The sequence below is a fragment of the Oikopleura dioica genome, chromosome XSR, assembly GCF_907165135.1.
Source record: "Oikopleura dioica chromosome XSR, OKI2018_I68_1.0, whole genome shotgun sequence".
NCBI lineage: Eukaryota > Metazoa > Chordata > Appendicularia > Copelata > Oikopleuridae > Oikopleura > Oikopleura dioica.
Genome location: NC_137294.1, coordinates 10,535,701 through 10,552,057, shown reverse-complemented (window position 1 = coordinate 10,552,057; position 16,357 = coordinate 10,535,701). Strand labels below are relative to the sequence as shown.

The following is a 16,357-nucleotide window of genomic DNA, read 5'->3' as shown; positions in this document are numbered from 1 at the left end:
TCGTCCTTTGCGCTTAAGATGACTTCTGAAGTAACTGTCGTCGTCGAAACCGCTGTCACTCTGAATGTTGATATTGTCGTCGACATCGAATGGAATGAAAGCCTCCTCGACGTCACATCTGCCTACTATTTGGAACAATATGCGAAAGCAGAAGCCGACTTTGCCTCTTTCGGCGCTTTCAAAATTGTTTCTCTCGTTTTCGAACTTCAAGCCGACGGAAGTATTATGTGCCTTACCGTCTTCGAGTTCCAGACTGCTTTGAGCGTCGAAACTCTCACAGAAAAAGTAGTCGCAACTGTGCCTGGCGCCGTCGTCACCGAAACCGTCCTCGCTGTCTTCGCCAAGAGCTTCTCGCAGACAACTACTTTCGCATGGAATGCGGAACTCCTCACTGTCGGATCAGCCCTCTATGTGCAACAATATGACGCCTTTTTGCTTCAATTCTCCGCCTTCAAATTCACCGTCATTGCTTTCGAGTTTGTCGAATCCGGCGGATTTGCCAGCGTCAACGCAGTCTTTGAATTCCAGTCCGCGTTTTCTTCAGCTGACCTTGATGCTGCTCTTGAACTTGAACTTGGAATCACTGCAGTCGAGGTTGAATTCAGCTTCTTTGCGCTCGACCTTTCTTTCGATCTTGACATCACCTGGGACGTCGCCTTGTTGGACTTGGAAAGCTCCTTGTATCTCGAACAGCAGGCGATCGCTCTTGCCGGATTTAGCTCATACGAGTTCAAGATAATTTCCTTTGAATTTATTCAAACTGGAAGTGTGGTCTCTTGTTCTTTCTCGCTGGAGTTCTACACGGCTTTTGAAGAAGCTGCTTTGATTGCCCAGCTCGAGACTGAGTTTACTGGTCTAACTGTTGCTGCCACTGCTTTAGAACTCCAAACTTACTCTTTGGAGCTTGTTTTCACTCTGGATATTCAATGGAGCGCGGACCTTGAAGACGCCACATCTGCCCTCTACCTTGTTGAACAAGACGCTGTTCTCGTTCTTATTGGCGGATTCAGCTATGAGTTCTCAACTTTGATCTTCTCTGAGCGTGATGGAGTCGTTATCTGCACTGTTGATGCTGTTTTCGAATCTTACATGGAAATTGATGTCCTCATTGAAGCTCTCAAAGTAGAAGTTGAGATCCTCGACATTGAGACTAGGGGTCCCGAAATTTATCTGAAAACTTATATGAATGTGAACTTATGCTCCTTAGCTTGGAATCCAAGCTCTAAAAAGCATGTTTTGTGGATAAATTGATCTTTGTCGACGGTGAACCTCGACTGAATCAGTTGTTATAATGATAATGCTCATGATGGAACCATAATGCTCAATCGCTGTACTCTGACTGACTCTACTCAAATCTTTGATTTCGTATACCCACTCTGAAACGCGTTCTATCACTGTCATTCTCTCGCATATTAATTCTCATCTCTAAATACTCACCCGGAGCTCCCTTTTATTGTTAAATGTCGGTATCCCCTCTTAGACAACAACTACCACCACCACCACCACAACTACTACTACCACCACTACTACGACTACAACAACAACTACGACTACTACGACTACAACAACAACTACGACTACTACTACTACTACGACAACAACGACTACTACGACAACGACAACAACAACAACAACTACGACTACTACGACTACAACAACAACTACGACTACTACGACTACAACAACAACTACGACTACTACGACTACAACAACAACTACGACTACTACGACTACTACGACAACAACGACAACTACGACAACAACAACAACTACGACTACTACGACTACAACAACAACTACGACTACTACGACTACTACCACAACAACGACAACAACGACAACAACAACAATTACGACAACAACAACAACTATGACAACTACGACTACTACAACGACAACAACAACCACGACAACTACGACTACTACCACAACTACCACAACTACGACTACTACTACAACTACAACGACAACTACGACAACCACTACTACTTCTACTACTACCACTACTACTACCACTACAACAACAACAACAACGACAACAACGACAACAACGACAACAACGACAACTACGACAACTACGACAACAACGACTACTACGACAACAACGACAACTACGACGCCCACTACGTCTACAGAAACTGCCACAGAAATTGCTACAGGAATGGCTGCATTTATCATGGAAAGTATTGCGTATTTTTAATCGTTGTATTCATTTGTATTCTATTCAATATTTTTTGATTGAAAACAAGAAAGCAACCAGTTCAGTTGAAGTTCCCCGAGTTGCTTTATCGATCAGCTTTGTTCTTACTGAGATTACTTTCACCAACAACCTCCTCATCACTGGATCGGCAGAATACCTTGAAGCAGTTGCCCTTGTGGAGACATACTTTGTTTCATACGAGTCTGTCTTTATTGAAACCATTTCTTTCACTACCACTGATCTCGTCAGCACAACATGTTCCGTCGTCATAAGTATTACTAGCACAGAGAGCGTCGAAACTGTTATCACTGAGGTAATAATCAATTTCCTTCAGGTTGATTTTTACTTCTTAGGTCTCGGCGACTTTGGCAACCTTTACCACCATTAGCTCTGTTACTGTTGTGCAGTATGTTGAACTCACTGTTAGAACTTCCTTCACTGTCTCTGTGGTTCAAAAAGTCGTCCTCTCTGTCGCCTGGTCCGCTGATCTCGCTGATACTTCATCTGCACTATTCGAAGCACAAGCTGCTGTGGTTAGGGCTGCTTACATGAGCTCCACTGCCGTTGCAAGTAAGACGACTTAAATTTATTAAGATCCATTATATTCTTAGGTGTTCGAACAATGACAATCACGAACGTTGTTGTCCGTAGTTTCCGCCAGGTCGTCGTCTCTGGACGAAAGCGCAGACAAGCTGGAGATGATATTGAAGCTGATATCGACATCGAGGGAGAGTCCGACTCTACCGACGAGGCCGCCATTAAACAAGCGGTAAGATAGAATTCTCAAGCGCTAAAAATTAAAACACTGGCAATTAAGGTCACTGAAGTCGCAACAGAAGCTTCCGAAAATTCAGACCTTCTCGACGGAGCTCCTACAGTTGAAGAAGTTAATTCCAGCGAATCGAAGTTCATGGCCTCGATTGTCACTATTCTAGCTGCTGTTCTTTTGTTTTAGCCACCGTTTTCATGTTTTATATCTTTGATACCTCTTTAAAAAAAATTAATCAGTTCTTTCTTTTTATACACCGTTCATGCCTCTTCCTGGACTATTTGACCCTCGCAGCTATTTTCGCATGGGGAAATGACAATAAATGACCTTATCAAATGATCAAAAAATAAACAAAAAATTACTGATTATACTTTTATTTACAGTCAGATTTGCAGCTCAGCACTCTCCAATAGCTTTGATTTCGTCTTGGCAGCAGTCAAACACTTCTGGATCGTATGTCTTCGAACCGCAACAAGATCTATTTCCGGCCACTTGGAAAGGAAATCGGTTTGGATGGACACCGCAGCATTGTTCTAGCGTTGTTTCCGGCGATTTCATTCTGCCGATGGTCATAGAAAACGCGTCCACGATTGAATTATCTTTAGGAGTTCTCGAGAGATCAGAGAATGTTTGACGAAATCATCTAAAATTGAGACTTTCCTTTATTCCCTGAGTAGTCCCCATAATCGCCCCAAAAGTTTCTTTCCTTGTTTGAGCAAAATCGTTGAAAATCAAGAACGTTTCGCGAGTAGAATGGATAAAATTTCTCATCAGCGACGTGTTGGACCACATTTTTGACGTAATCCAAGTCACACTTTTTTAAATATAAATCATTTCTTATCCATTGAAATTAATTTTTTCTCACCTCGCAGAATTTCTTGGCGCATTGTTGATCATTGTCCTTGTGCTCACAACTAAGTGTTTTGTTTTTGGCGTCGATTGTTACCGAATATGTTGCTTCCGGGTCACAGGAATTAGAGGCGGAATCTAATGTCACGCACTGGTCAGATTCAAAAGGCGAAAAATTAGAAACTAATTATAGGAAATCCTGTCATCAGAAAACCGCATAAAAAATCTTGAAATCTTAAACGTTTTTTAATCAAGAACCCTTTCTTTTCGCAGTAATGTCTACTACGGCAAGCGTGATCTATATCATCGAGAGGAGGACCGTGCCGATCAATGGGAACTTTTGTGCACCAGCAGCCGTAGTTTGTTAGATCTGTCACAGAAACAAGTTCGAGCAGTCCCCTGCTTCGTAATGAGTACGCTTGGATAAGTTATTACTATTATGATACCATCATTTTTATTAATTTAAGAAATGAAACACATTGAAGGGTTAGGAACTCTAACTTCGGGTCATTGTCTCGTCCCCCTCAACCTACCTAGCATATTGTTCATGATTTGTTCTCGCGGATTTCCAGCAGATTTCAGCCTCATTTGAAAAGAATCAACTAACTCCTCCAGTTCTTGCTCTTTTTCTTGCTCTGAAATATCTTCAAAGTCGTAGTCTCTAACCTGTCTTCCATCCCCAAAGTTGCGTCCGAAATAAAGTAAATAGAATATTGAACTTTTCATCCTTCTTTTTTTAAATTCTTATTTTTTTTTAATTAATATTTTTTTAAATCTTGGAATTTCTTCCGCTCGGCGCAGAGGGTTGAGAAGGTGCTCGCGTGCGCCGATTTTTGCGCGTTTTTCTTTTTTTTTAATTTTTCTGCCGATTTTACGGAGCGATCAATCAATACGGCCTAATGCCAAAACGCCACTAAGTCTTTTGCAATGGCGAGTAAACAAACTTGATTGATGAGCCACAAGTTGCTCCATTATTTACGCGAATGGATAAATTTAGAGTTCAACGCTGATTTTTAGCGTCCATCAGAAATGCAAATTTATGACGTTGCAGAATTGACAGCGAATTATCATTTTCAACTTTAGAAGGTCCCTTCCGCTTTTATAAGAGCATAATATGGTGGTGTTAGTTGTGAGTTTCATCATTTTAATTTCTCTCTAATTCAAAATTGTGTTATCAAATTTTAAAATGATTGGAATGCTCAAAAAGAACTGAGCTTATAAAATTCCTCGGGAATGAGTTTCCCACAGTTACGTTTTCTGCTATATAATTTTATTTCATCTTTATTCCTCAAAAGAATAGCCTCTTGTGCTAGTCTAACGCTACAGGCAGACATGGGACTCTAAAAAATCGCAGTTTGAAATCTCAACGCGCTCAAGAGACAGGAAATTTTCAAAAATGGATCTTGGCAAAACCGAAGAATTGGAGAAAGAACCTCCAACTTATGCTCCCCCACCTTCAGCTCCGGTGCAGGTGAATCAAGTCGCGCCAGCGCCGATGCAACAACCAGTTATTCAAACTCAACCTGTTGCCCTCCAGCATGGCTATCATGAGGAACGGGAATATTTTTGAGAATTAGGGTTTTCTCTTATACATGAGCTATAAAAAAATCCGTCAAAAGCAACCACGAATGAGTATTGTTCAACCGATGGTGACACCGATGATGGCCGCGCCAATTGTAACCGCTCCAATGGTGCTTCAAGAGCAATCTAAAGGCAGCTGGAAGTACCCGAATGTATGCGACCTTTGCTGTGACAAGATGTGCTGGTATGCTTGGTGGTAAGAATAGCTCAATTGATTCTTGGTGAGAGTAATTATTAGCTGCACTCCTTGCATTTTCGGAGAAATCGGCGAGAAGCTTGGACACAACTACTGCGATCACTGGTGTTTGGGATTTTGGTGCGGTATTCAGGCTGGTTTCTGTTTCGTTATGGCTCAGCGATGGCAGATTCGTGAGCGATACAACATCCAGCAGGTTAGCTTCTGCGGGGATTACTGCACCTACTGGTATCTGCCGTGCTGTATGCTCGCTCAGAATTGGCATCAGCTTCACTAAGATCCCTTCTGGATTCACAAAAAAACCTTCTGCAAATCCTACAAATTTCTTTAATAAAAATGAGTTTTATTTAGCTAAAAGATTTGTTTTCAAAAGAAAAAGAAAGATGACCTTGACAAGTGAATCTTAATGGAACTTATTCAACCCCTGTTCGGAAGATTATGCTCAAACGATGTCTTCTGCGGTTGCTCAACGTGAATCGTCATTTGCATAAGCATATCTCTAATGAGTCGTTCAACGAATTCAAATTCAACCTTTGGGACACGTGTCTATCAATCTCGAGTTCCTCTGCCAATTTGGATCGAGACAGATGTAGAAAAATGTTATTACAAATAGCGTTTATATAGGTATGTTGCTATTGACAATTCAACATGTTTTTGGTTTCTTTTTATTCATCAAACATCATCGAAGCAATCTTTTATATTTTTGTTATCGAAAAAATCCAAAGGAATCTTCTTTGATCTGAGCGTCCATTTGCTCAAGAAAGCTCATCAGCTCAGCGTCTTCTTTGCTCGCTAAAGGGGGATAAGTTGTTTATGACAGCGTTTGGGCTTGTTAAGGATAGGAGTCTCCATCTCTGTATTCAATCAGTACTAACCCGTGAAAGCTTGGGCGGTGACTGCAAAGCTCAAAAAGATAAAAAAATTCATGATCAAAGACTGAGATAAGGTTCAATTCGACGGTTTCAATCGAAGTGATGCTGCTTATATTTGTCGGAGAATAAATAATTCTGATCAATTGCTTTCGAATGCTTGCATGATCGAAATTGAGTTCTTGTCCCAAAATAAACGATCTTCAATGAACATGCAAAACATCCTGCTAAAGGTTACAGCTTTTTCTCGCGAACAAAAACCAATTGCATACATAAATAATTGCCTTCCAAAAAGCTACAAATTCAAAGTTCTTAGCGTAGAATAACTTCGGGGAACATTGAATTATCATTAAAAATGTGTATTACAGTTTTTGACAGTGATGATAAGTGCAGGAAAATGTTTGACAGTGAAATTTGTGGAGTTATCTATTTTGCTTTTCAGGAAGACTGGAAATCTAACCAGCAGTGAAAGAAATTTCGTTGAGGGCAGCTGTTTGAATTGCTCCCTCCGGAAAGGAGTAGTTATCCCATCGCATCTTGTACTCGATCATGTTTCCGCCAGCCATCGCCTCGATGCGATCGCGGTTGAGGATGATGCAATTGTCAGGCTTCAGCTTTTCTTAAAAAACTTGATCAATCTTCGATCGCTCCAAAAGTTACCTTTCAGAGCTGGAATCGCTTCTTTTGCCAAATCCGACAAAGTCACGTAAAAGATTTGCCCAGTTATCATCTTGGTCTTCTTCGAAGCTGAAGTTTCCACTCGACAGTTTCGTTTGCGGAGGGATTCTTGCATCTTCGCCGCCCAAATTTCTTGCTCGAAATGGTTGATAGTTTCCGGTGCATCTTTTTTGAAGATTTTCGAGGTCAAGTCCTTCGTCTTGATGCGGATAAGACATGGAACGTTCAATTCATCCTAGAAATAGAGTTTCCTTTTCCTTGATACCAAAAGTGAACTTGCCTTTTTGTAGATGACTTCTTCCACGATTCCGACTACGAATTTCTTCCTCGCTGATCTCATTTGTTCTCCATGCGTCTTCACAAGTTTCTCCAATCGGCTGGAAATCTCACTCTCAAATTTTTCTTCTCTCGCAAAGTTTCTGAAATTTAAAACGGGATGATGGGGATCAAAGATCGTCGCGGAGCCAAGCTTGAAAGCGGTGGCATCTTTTGTCATGAGATTCTCCATCGGGTAGACCAACACATGTCGTCGTCTGTTCGAACCTTAATTTAGTAATTGTCTCTCTGACGGTCTGGCTTTCTTGCTTACCGAAGTATTGAATTTTGCCGAATGGGCCCATTCTCGTGCCGATAATTTGCACCGACACTCCAATGAGAACAACGATATCGCCACCCTTGACTGCTGGAGACAGCCAGGAACAAGCTTTATCTTCAACGTTCGACCAGAAGTTAATCGCGCCCTTGATGATCTCGCCATTTGGCAGTCGGTCGAAAAGCTCAACGCTAGAGAAAGAAGATGAATGGGTTAGAAATCTAACTTTGACTTACTCGACTTTGAATCCGGTTTTGTTTTTGTGGTTCGGACCAGTGACGTTTCCGACGACTGCGATGAGATTGCACTGCACATTACTGCAGCCTCTGTCTTCGAAGGACTCTTGATTTATTCTAAATTCAAGAAGAAAATCCTTCTTGAGCAAATATTTACAAAGCGAAAATTCTAGAGCCCTAATCGTCACTCATTTTTATCGCTTCCGAAAGAGTCAAAACTGGACAGGTTTCCGATTTCCAGAACTGTCGAACGACCATCTCTTCTCTTTCTAAAATTGACACAAAAGAAAAAATGTTCACGCGCTCAGGCCAGTTCTGACCAATCAGCGGTGCGAAAACAAGAACAGCGCCCCGGGCGAATTTCAGACTCACTGGTTAGGCCGAAACAGAAACTGCTCTGGAAATGATGCTTTTTTATATGCCGATTTACGCTTATGCGAATAAATGAGACAAATCGTTTTTCATTGAAAGCGAAAGGAATGAAAAATGAAAATAGTTGCTTTGGTCTGAATTACTGTTCTTTATTTATATCTGTACAATAATACAGGTAATCAGGGCAGGTTCAACAAGTGAAGGGTGAAGAAGTTTGAACTTTCATAACTTTTCTTTTTGCTCTTGGTGCTTTTTCAGTATTTCTTTGAAAGCAGGCGAGGTGTAGGGCTTCGCAGTCGAGTCACTCTCCCTCTCTTGATAGCTCATCTTCGCCTGGATATACGACGGGTCAAGCTCCTTTTCGTTCATCAGCGAGTCAAGCCGTTCTTTCAAATCCAATAGGACGGGTGAGTTTTCGGAGATTCGGGCGAACATCTCTTTCTGTTCTTCTTTCTTGTCGCGCTCGAAGAAATGAATATTCTCGCCATCAAGCCGGGCTTTCAGCTCGTTTTCCCTTATCATACGCTCTTTTTGATCGGTTCATTTTTTGATTCAGTGAAATAAAGGAAGAGTATCAAGGAGCCGTTTTCTGAAAAGACAGCTCTTTCGTTTATGAAATGAACCTTTCCTATAAGATTTTTCGTTTGTTCATTTGATTCTAGATTAATGTATCCGTAGATTTTCGAAAGCGGAATTGTAACATAAAAGCCAGCCAAGTTCTTCACTCGTCTTTCTTGAAGCGTCTGAACTGCCACTTCTGCTAATCCAAGATTCCCATCCGCTTCAAATACGTTTTTCATCTTTTGCATCACTTCTCGCTCGTTGTCTTTTCTGCATTCTTTGACGAAGTAATTGTACGGCCAAATGCGATTGATTCGATTCGCTTGTTCAAGTGATTCAGCGCAGAGAACGTCTGCCGGCTGGTGGCTAGGTCGACGTCGGTCTTTTTTTCGCATTGGCTTGGGCTGCTTTTCCGCGAAAAGAGAGTTCTGGGCTCGTGTTTTGTGCATGTAAGTGGCAAATTTGTCTTCTTTTCGGTTGAGAATTAATCCGACAAGGAGGTACCTAGAAAGACATTAGTTGATGAGAATTCTTTTGCAGTTACTTTTTAAAAGCGTCTATAAGGATGTGGCTGTGTTGGTTAAACGGACAGGCGAACGCATTGATAAGGTACTGTTCCATCGATTTCCATTGCCTGTTCACGCCGAATATGATAGCGCCGTAGTAGAAGAATAAAATGAATGATTCTGGTTTCGAGAAACCTTCGCTGATTTCAAAGAGGCTGTGTTTAAGATGTGGAAGGATCACGCTCCACCGGCCGCCCTTAATCATCTATGTTTATCGAGTTGCTTGCGAGTAATGTACCTTGAGTGAAAGGACGCAGAGATGGGTGTGAAAGGGAGTAATCTCGCTAGCGTTCGTCTGGGCCCACTCTAGGGCTCTTTCAACAAGTTCCAGAGACCTATCAATGTTGAGGAAGAGAAGATCGCGGATTTGCTCCAGTAAGAGGCTGAGATTGGACACCATCGCCTTGTAAATCCGTTTGAAATCAAGAACGACGATGTAAACTTACTTTTCGTCGATTCAGTGGAGGGGAAAAACCTTCGAGTTGTGCACTTCCGTTGATAAATGATTCAATTTGGTTTAGGTAAAACTCGCAGGATTGCAATTGCCTCTCATGATCGCCTTTTTCTTTTATATCTTTTTCGAGGTTACTTCTGATCATCAATATCGCCAGGCTTACAAGGCAGTAACTGTTGTCTGCATTGTTCTCAGCGAGGATCGAGTCCAACTGGCCGATAACTGAGTGAATAGCCTAAAAGTTTTTTACAAAAACGATTATTAATACGAAGCGTACTTGATCTGAAGCTGGTCTTTTCCCCTCCTCTGTCCAAATCGCGCTCAACTCTCCGCATCTTTTCCAAAATTCCTCTATCTGCCTGCTCTTGCACATCTGGCGCAGTTCATCCACAAGGGCAGGCACAGACATGTTTTTTCTGATTTTGTATTTGAAGACGACAACGACTTATCCCAAATCTAACGAAGCACAAGTTAATTGGTGAGTTTTGGGTGTGTTTTTAGTTAAGTAAGAGCGTAAGTTACTGTTTGTTGTTGAGTTGGACAGGATGAGATATTTAGTTATGAGTTGACACATTTATGAGTTTTTTTTTATTAAATATTAACTTTAACCTAGAATTATTTGAATAAAAATGAGTCTAGATGCACTGGATTGTCTGGATGCTTGAACTTAAATGTTAAGAAAGAGTAGGAAGATTCTTGGCAGAGAATTTTTCGATGCCTTCTTCGTTTAGCACACAGACGTGGTTCAAATCTCTAAAGTACTCGTTGTAGTCTAGGGCGTATCCAACAGCGAAAAAGACGGGAATCGAGAAGGCCGAGAAGTCAGCCACATAGCCACTGGTATTCAGCGGCGTTCGCTTTGAAAGCATCGTCACCACTAGAATCATCGAATAAACTCGCATTTCAACGATAGAGGGGGTACCTTTGACGCTCTTTGGATCATACTTGGCAAGAACATTCATCAGCTTTCGGATGGTATTGCCAGTGTCGACAATATCCTCAACGACGATCACCTGCTTCCCACGAAGATGCTCCAAGTTGTCACCGCCAATTACTTGCACTTCCTCATTCGCACGGTCATCTGTAAAATGGATAAATAAGTGACTGTTTTGCCTTTAAAGCTACCTTCGTAGGACTTGAGTCGGATAAAATCCATGTTGAACTGAATCGCCTCTGGGTAGTGAGCCGCTGCGTGTCGCTTCAAATTGTCGCACACATCCGCAAAGTACTGGAAGCCACCCTTGAGCACGCACAAAGCAACGACGGGCACAGATCTGTCGAGACTGTGAAACAAATCCAGAACTAGAAGCGAGATCAGGTTCTGTTTAGATTTTCTTTTTCTTACCAAGCTTTTCCGTTCGATCAAGGACGAGTCCTCGCGGCAAGATTACTCGATCGAGATACTGCAATTCAAAATTTCACTAGATGAAACTCTCAATGGCTGTGGCTCACCTTCTTGTAATGATTGGGGAGAGCGAACTGATCGCAGTCGTAGCTGACGGATTGCCAATCATCTGGCACAATAATTCCAATATCTTTCTTATCATTATTCTTCAGCAAATCCTCAACTTTCATTCTGAAAGAAATCAGCGCTAGAATCGAGAAGTAGAATCACAAAATTGCCATTTGATGAAGAAAATAGACTTAATTCAATACAGTGTTTATCACAGAGAGGCACAGTCAGTAACCTTACAGAAATTGTCAGAAGCTATAAGAATTAGTACTACACTAGTTTTAGTTCTAGTAGACAGTTCTTCTACTAGTTACAGTTCGTTGTGTTGTCTACTACTACAGGAGCAGGGTCTATGAGATACTGGGATCTGCACTTCTTCCATTTCGTCGTTTATTTCGACCTCTCCTGTCATTTTCTCCGAAATGCGCTAAACAAAACGTTCTAGTGCAATTCTAAAGTTTTCGAGTTTACCTTGAGCAGCGATATCCAGCTCCAAAGAACCCTAACCGGTTCAGTTTCTTTCTCTACAACTCGATGAGCAGCTCTTGCTATTTCAGCTACTTCGGCGTCGTTTTCTTTCGCCCATTGGATCTTCTCGACGATGTCGGACAAGTCTCTTTTGAGCGGAATAAAGTGTTTCCAAGCCTCTAGCTTTGGGTAAAAGTGCTCGTAGTAAGCGCTCTCTTGTTTTAAAACAACCGAATTGCCGAGAATGAGATAGGGCAGGCGATATGCCGCTACGGTCCCATCAACGTTGACTTAAATAGTTGTGTGGGAAACCGGTTTCTTGCTCAATTCAGATTCTCTTTAGAAATGATTTATGCTTACTTTGGTATTTGAATTTGAAATGGTCAGCAAAAGGCACGTGTTCCGATCTGGGTCCGTACTTGCTTTCGTCTTCTTTGAAGAAGAAATATCGCGTGATGGCGGCATCGATGAGCTCTGGATTCTTTTGCGACATTTCTGCCAAATCGAGACGCTCTTGTCGACTGTCTCTGCCGCGAAAAAAGCCCTTTTCGATCTTTTCTGTCCATTGTGTTTGGCGACCCGTACTTTGAACGGAGAACTGATCCTTGCTGAGACGATGCATCATCCCTGAAGATAATCCGTTAGATCCACTACTACTGGAAGTATCAGTCCGCGTACACACTGTACTTTTTAAGAACAAAGCTTCTAAAATTATCCTAACTATGAAAAACGAACATGTGAATACGTTCATTTTGGAGAATTCATGTTGACTTTACCTAGCGTAGAGTCCATGAGATCGTATGTTGGAACAACGAGATCTTTGAAGTCTTGATGCGATCCCCATGAAACCATTTGAAAGAGCTGTTCTTCCTTTCGTTTCTTGTTCACTGTCGAGTGGGGCCAGTCGCCCAAGTTCATCCAGAATTGCACATCGGGCAGCTTGACGATTCTTGAAAGCGCGATAAGTGTCGCATCAGAAAACATGTTGAAACCGACATGTTTCCCGTAGCACTGGCGGTAAATGCGACCAGCTTTTATGACATAGTGGCAGAGCGCGCAACTATTTGGACGAGCAGCGAAATATTCTCGAATCTGCTCGTTGTTGCTTTCGTATGACATCTGATCATACGTTATTACTTCTATTTCTAAGTAAAAGCAAGCTGTACCTGATCGAATCCAATGAGAACATCGTCTTCTCGATGCTCCAGCTCAAACGCTTCTTGAAATCTCTCGATCTCAACAGGACAGGAACACTCGTCGTGATTCAAATTTTCAAAGCGTCGTCGCGAGTTACCGAATTCTTTTCCACTATCTTCATCAGTTACTCGAATGGTCACCTTCTCGAGGAGTTGGAATGTCTTGATCCGACCCATGAAGCGGCCATTTTTGGTGTCGAGGAGTTCGACCTTGGATCGAATCTGGCTTCCGTCGGCGCCTAATACTTCAACATTTGGATTGTTCTCTGGCGACTCATCTAGTTGCTCGCCGTTTTTGTCGAAAAGCTAGAATTTTGGAAAGACTCATTTTTACCAAGATTCTATTTGAGAGAGAACACCCTTAATTTCATAGTCTTCTCGCAATAATCTTCTGCAATTATTACGCATTTTCAACAACAAATGGAATAAAAGCTCCACCAGTAACAGATGGTCAATTAAAAATTTTCAATAAGATTGGGAAGCGAAACACAGTCCTCTAATTCACCTCTATTTCAAGACGTCCTGCTTACTACCTACATTGAGCTGAAAATAGTAAACTGGGAGGGTGATTCCCGAGGCAATGCCCGAATAGTTGACTTGAGAATGCTCTGCATCGAATCTGACGCTGGAGACGCGACTAACGCAAGTTTCAAGAAGCAAAAGGACCACAAAATGAATCATTGTTCAACACAACATCTTAAATAATTTCAGACTTGGATACTTTTTTATTCATTTTTTTCAGGAACTATCCATGAGCAGTTTTTCAATATTCAATTCACAAAATAAGAAACACCCAAATTGTTTGAAATAAAAGCAAGATAAGAAAGGAGCAGTGAAGAAACTAAAATTGGAAACTGGAAAATTCGAAAATCAGAACACCTTGCGTTTTTCTTTCATTTCGCACCTGTATAGTAATCTAGAATATTCTACGCTAGAATTATGATAGGATGGAACACTACAGGGGCTTTTTGTGACTTTTAGCTGGTCTTTTCTTTTTCTTGGAGCTGCTGAACACTTCAGCGTACATCAGCGTGCCGCCGAAAACTAAAAGCTCAAGTTACTAGCGGACCGAATGAGACTCTTTAGGTCGATTTTGAGGTTTATTACTATTCGTTACCTAAAACTGTGCCTATCCAATTCCAGTAGGTCCAGGCTGATTTGAAGTAAATTACAGAAATGACGAGGGAAAAGAACTTGCGGAGCGTAATAACAAGCGTAACAGTTAAGCTAGAATTAAAGATGAATCGGTTAGCAAAGAGGCTTCCTTTGTGCTCACCTGGTACACTCAGAGGTCAAGACGAAGATTGAGCGAATACAAATGTACTGTGTGGCTAAGTTGCCGACAAAGAAGAGCCAGGCCGAGGGGATGGAGAAGCCAAAGATTTCCATCGCTGTTGAAGCGGAAAAAACAGCGGCCGAAGATTTGATCGGCTCGATTAAAAACGAAAACATAGGCAACGATAAGAAGTGGTGAAGAAAGAGACATTCGAGCGGGTGCTTCCCATACTCGTCCCTAGAACACTTTTCAGATTCTTTTCTACAATCGTTTCTTATTCTTAAGAATGTTCCTTTCAGCGATTCTGAGAGGCCGAATTATGGATGCAGCAATCAGAAAAGCGGTGGAAAGGAAAAAGCGATATAAAAAGAAGTCCTTGTAGTACCTTGTTTTCTCCTGTACGATTCCAATAAGTGAAGACAGGATAAGAGCAATGCTGAGTACAAACAAGCCGAAGGATAATTGAGGCGAGTCGTCGGAGGAAGATGTTGAGGGAGGCTTTGTCGAGGCGGTTTGAAGAGTACAAATAATTATTCCTAATTGACAGTTGATTTGTATTAACTGATAATGGATGCTAGCCACCAAACTCCTAAAACTACGAATCTAATTGACGCGAAATATACCGACTTTTGACTGGACTAAGATAAAATTAAAAAGACACGAACTTCTTACTGGCACACCAGATCATCTGAATCAGACTTCAGATGTTTTCGGGCTCACGCAAAAGATATGAGCTTTTGATTGCTCCTTGCTACGGGTCTCTTATTCGACTACGCAAAAGATACAGGCTCTTCACTAATCCTCTGTGGCCTTCCAATTCTCACCCTAGATTTGCACCACTCTACTAGCTACTGACTACGCCACGAAAACTACAGTTACTTACCAGCAGTAATAATAAATACAGACAAATATTTATGCGTTGAGAATCGTTTATTGAGAAGAAGTCTGGAAAGTAGACAGTTGGTGACGAGTGAGCCGGCACGGAAGACGATGTGTAACGTGAGTGGAATCGCGAACGAAAAAGCCCAGTTGTTGATGACGGAGATCGAGACGAAGAGGGCGACGATCAGGAAATGGCGGTGGAAGGGAATCTTGATCCCATTGCTCCAGTCGAACTGGAGTAGCTGCTTGCACGAGATCAACAAAAACTGGCCACAAGTTATCAAGTGTCCACTAGAAACAAACAGCTCGACACGGGTGCAAGTTTGTTGATGCATACCTTGTCGAGTCAATTTTGATGAGATGCTCGAGGAAGAAGACATTCGCCCCACATCCAAGAAACACCAGAAAAATTGCTAGCGGCACGGACGCCATGTCATTTCATTCTAGAGTCGACTTTGGTTAAAGAAACGAAAATGGTATTTGAAAAAAGGCGTTATAAGTATCCGTGTTTGGGAAAATAAGTAGAAGTTTACAGGACAGTTCCAGTAAAAATATCATCGTCAAGCATTATGCTTTGACTGATGAAGTACGGGAGTGTACTAGGCCACTCTTCAAACTTCTTCGCAATGGCGAAATATTTTCGCCATGATTAAATTGTCGCCCGTATGCTTTCGGACTTTTGTGACTTCTTCAGGACTCCGCGACGCTTCCAAGCCGCCAATTCCCCTAGGCCAGCAATTTGGAAGGATCGGAACCAGCGGCTAGAAAAGCGCCTCAAAATCCGTCACTCGCAGAAACATTCGATGTCTATAATCAGTCTAAATACAGTTAAGGTTAGTCTTTTTCTTTACAGTCATGTTTATCCAATTTTTACAATGTTGGAGGTTAACAATGTTTACGCTGCTGATTCGTTTGAAGAAAATATAAGTATCCGTTTTTAGGAGTTTTGTTGTTCCAAGCGGTCTTATCTTCGTATCTCGCTGCAACAGTGAGGAGATTTGTTTTTTGTGCAGGAAGTGCATTCCGCACTCGTTTTCGCACGCACCGTTGAAAGTGCATCCGACCTTCGGATACATTTTCATAAGCTCTTCCAGCTCCTCAAAATAGGCATGAAGCGGACTTCATTTTGTGCCTCTAGCGTCTGAAAAAAGGAGAATTT

The 16,357-nt window shown here is 41.8% G+C and overlaps 6 protein-coding genes and 1 long non-coding RNA gene across 7 annotated transcripts; 1 reads left to right on the top strand and 6 right to left on the bottom strand.

Moving 5' to 3' along the window:
* Positions 1-3,337: 3,337 nt before the first annotated feature.
* LOC145706582 (uncharacterized) lies at positions 3,338-4,668 on the bottom strand. Its single transcript, XR_014134699.1, has 3 exons — positions 4,352-4,668; positions 3,835-4,236; positions 3,338-3,783 (listed from the first exon to the last, which is right to left on the bottom strand). It is a non-coding gene; the product is annotated as an uncharacterized LOC145706582 (long non-coding RNA).
* A 768-nt stretch (positions 4,669-5,436) lies between these two features.
* LOC145709935 (uncharacterized) lies at positions 5,437-5,936 on the top strand. Its single transcript, XM_081787622.1, has 2 exons — positions 5,437-5,595; positions 5,638-5,936. The coding sequence occupies exons 1-2, from the start codon at positions 5,447-5,449 to the stop codon at positions 5,870-5,872; spliced, it is 384 nt and encodes a 127-aa protein (XP_081643748.1). The 5' UTR covers positions 5,437-5,446; the 3' UTR covers positions 5,873-5,936.
* Positions 5,937-6,813: 877 nt separating this feature from the next.
* On the bottom strand, positions 6,814-8,277 carry LOC145707771 (uncharacterized). The gene is made up of 6 exons (XM_081785346.1): positions 8,154-8,277; positions 7,971-8,065; positions 7,732-7,925; positions 7,423-7,685; positions 7,125-7,377; positions 6,814-7,083 (listed from the first exon to the last, which is right to left on the bottom strand). Exons 1-6 carry the CDS (start codon positions 8,226-8,228, stop codon positions 6,920-6,922), a joined length of 1,044 nt encoding a protein of 347 aa, XP_081641472.1. The 5' UTR covers positions 8,229-8,277; the 3' UTR covers positions 6,814-6,919.
* A 195-nt stretch (positions 8,278-8,472) lies between these two features.
* Positions 8,473-10,400, bottom strand: LOC145708009 (COP9 signalosome complex subunit 3-like). Its single transcript, XM_081785614.1, has 5 exons — positions 10,201-10,400; positions 9,916-10,158; positions 9,708-9,872; positions 9,448-9,665; positions 8,473-9,407 (listed from the first exon to the last, which is right to left on the bottom strand). Exons 1-5 carry the CDS (start codon positions 10,330-10,332, stop codon positions 8,861-8,863), a joined length of 1,305 nt encoding a protein of 434 aa, XP_081641740.1. The 5' UTR covers positions 10,333-10,400; the 3' UTR covers positions 8,473-8,860.
* A 182-nt stretch (positions 10,401-10,582) lies between these two features.
* LOC145709282 (hypoxanthine-guanine phosphoribosyltransferase-like) lies at positions 10,583-11,229 on the bottom strand (the record flags this gene model as incomplete). Its single annotated transcript, XM_081786960.1, has 3 exons — positions 10,583-10,800; positions 10,846-11,004; positions 11,049-11,229. Coding segments are annotated over 3 exons (543 nt in total), but the record flags the coding sequence as incomplete, so codon positions are not given.
* A 300-nt stretch (positions 11,230-11,529) lies between these two features.
* LOC145708008 (protein O-glucosyltransferase 2-like) lies at positions 11,530-13,748 on the bottom strand. Its single transcript, XM_081785613.1, has 6 exons — positions 13,578-13,748; positions 13,011-13,346; positions 12,621-12,963; positions 12,205-12,471; positions 11,848-12,134; positions 11,530-11,803 (listed from the first exon to the last, which is right to left on the bottom strand). Exons 1-6 carry the CDS (start codon positions 13,719-13,721, stop codon positions 11,687-11,689), a joined length of 1,494 nt encoding a protein of 497 aa, XP_081641739.1. The 5' UTR covers positions 13,722-13,748; the 3' UTR covers positions 11,530-11,686.
* LOC145708011 (UDP-xylose and UDP-N-acetylglucosamine transporter-like) lies at positions 13,749-15,653 on the bottom strand. Its single transcript, XM_081785616.1, has 6 exons — positions 15,536-15,653; positions 15,200-15,489; positions 14,702-14,852; positions 14,317-14,553; positions 14,158-14,267; positions 13,749-14,084 (listed from the first exon to the last, which is right to left on the bottom strand). Exons 1-6 carry the CDS (start codon positions 15,628-15,630, stop codon positions 13,996-13,998), a joined length of 972 nt encoding a protein of 323 aa, XP_081641742.1. The 5' UTR covers positions 15,631-15,653; the 3' UTR covers positions 13,749-13,995.
* Between the last annotated feature and the right edge of the window lie 704 nt (positions 15,654-16,357).

Excerpts from the sequence above, each read along its gene's own strand:
- LOC145709935 (XM_081787622.1), top strand. The coding sequence starts at position 5,447 with ATGAGTATTGTTCAACCGATGGTGACACCGATGATGGCCGCGCCAATT. Across the intron at positions 5,596-5,637 it reads ATGTGCTGGTATGCTTGGTG|CTGCACTCCTTGCATTTTCG; the intron begins GTAAGAATAGCT and ends AGTAATTATTAG.
- LOC145707771 (XM_081785346.1), bottom strand. The coding sequence starts at position 8,228 with ATGGTCGTTCGACAGTTCTGGAAATCGGAAACCTGTCCAGTTTTGACT. Across the intron at positions 7,926-7,970 it reads AAAACCGGATTCAAAGTCGA|CGTTGAGCTTTTCGACCGAC; the intron begins GTAAGTCAAAGT and ends TTCTTTCTCTAG. Across the intron at positions 7,084-7,124 it reads AGCGATTCCAGCTCTGAAAG|AAAAGCTGAAGCCTGACAAT; the intron begins GTAACTTTTGGA and ends AAGTTTTTTAAG.
- LOC145708009 (XM_081785614.1), bottom strand. The coding sequence starts at position 10,332 with ATGTCTGTGCCTGCCCTTGTGGATGAACTGCGCCAGATGTGCAAGAGC. Across the intron at positions 9,666-9,707 it reads TCTGCGTCCTTTCACTCAAG|GGCGGCCGGTGGAGCGTGAT; the intron begins GTACATTACTCG and ends TAGATGATTAAG. Across the intron at positions 9,408-9,447 it reads CTTATAGACGCTTTTAAAAA|GTACCTCCTTGTCGGATTAA; the intron begins GTAACTGCAAAA and ends ATGTCTTTCTAG.
- LOC145708008 (XM_081785613.1), bottom strand. The coding sequence starts at position 13,721 with ATGATTCATTTTGTGGTCCTTTTGCTTCTTGAAACTTGCGTTAGTCGC. Across the intron at positions 13,347-13,577 it reads TTTACTATTTTCAGCTCAAT|CTTTTCGACAAAAACGGCGA; the intron begins GTAGGTAGTAAG and ends CCAAAATTCTAG. Across the intron at positions 12,964-13,010 it reads TTCTCATTGGATTCGATCAG|ATGTCATACGAAAGCAACAA; the intron begins GTACAGCTTGCT and ends ACGTATGATCAG.
- LOC145708011 (XM_081785616.1), bottom strand. The coding sequence starts at position 15,630 with ATGGCGTCCGTGCCGCTAGCAATTTTTCTGGTGTTTCTTGGATGTGGG. Across the intron at positions 14,554-14,701 it reads ATCGTACAGGAGAAAACAAG|GGACGAGTATGGGAAGCACC; the intron begins GTACTACAAGGA and ends AAAGTGTTCTAG. Across the intron at positions 14,085-14,157 it reads TTGGATAGGCACAGTTTTAG|TTTTCGGCGGCACGCTGATG; the intron begins GTAACGAATAGT and ends TTGAGCTTTTAG.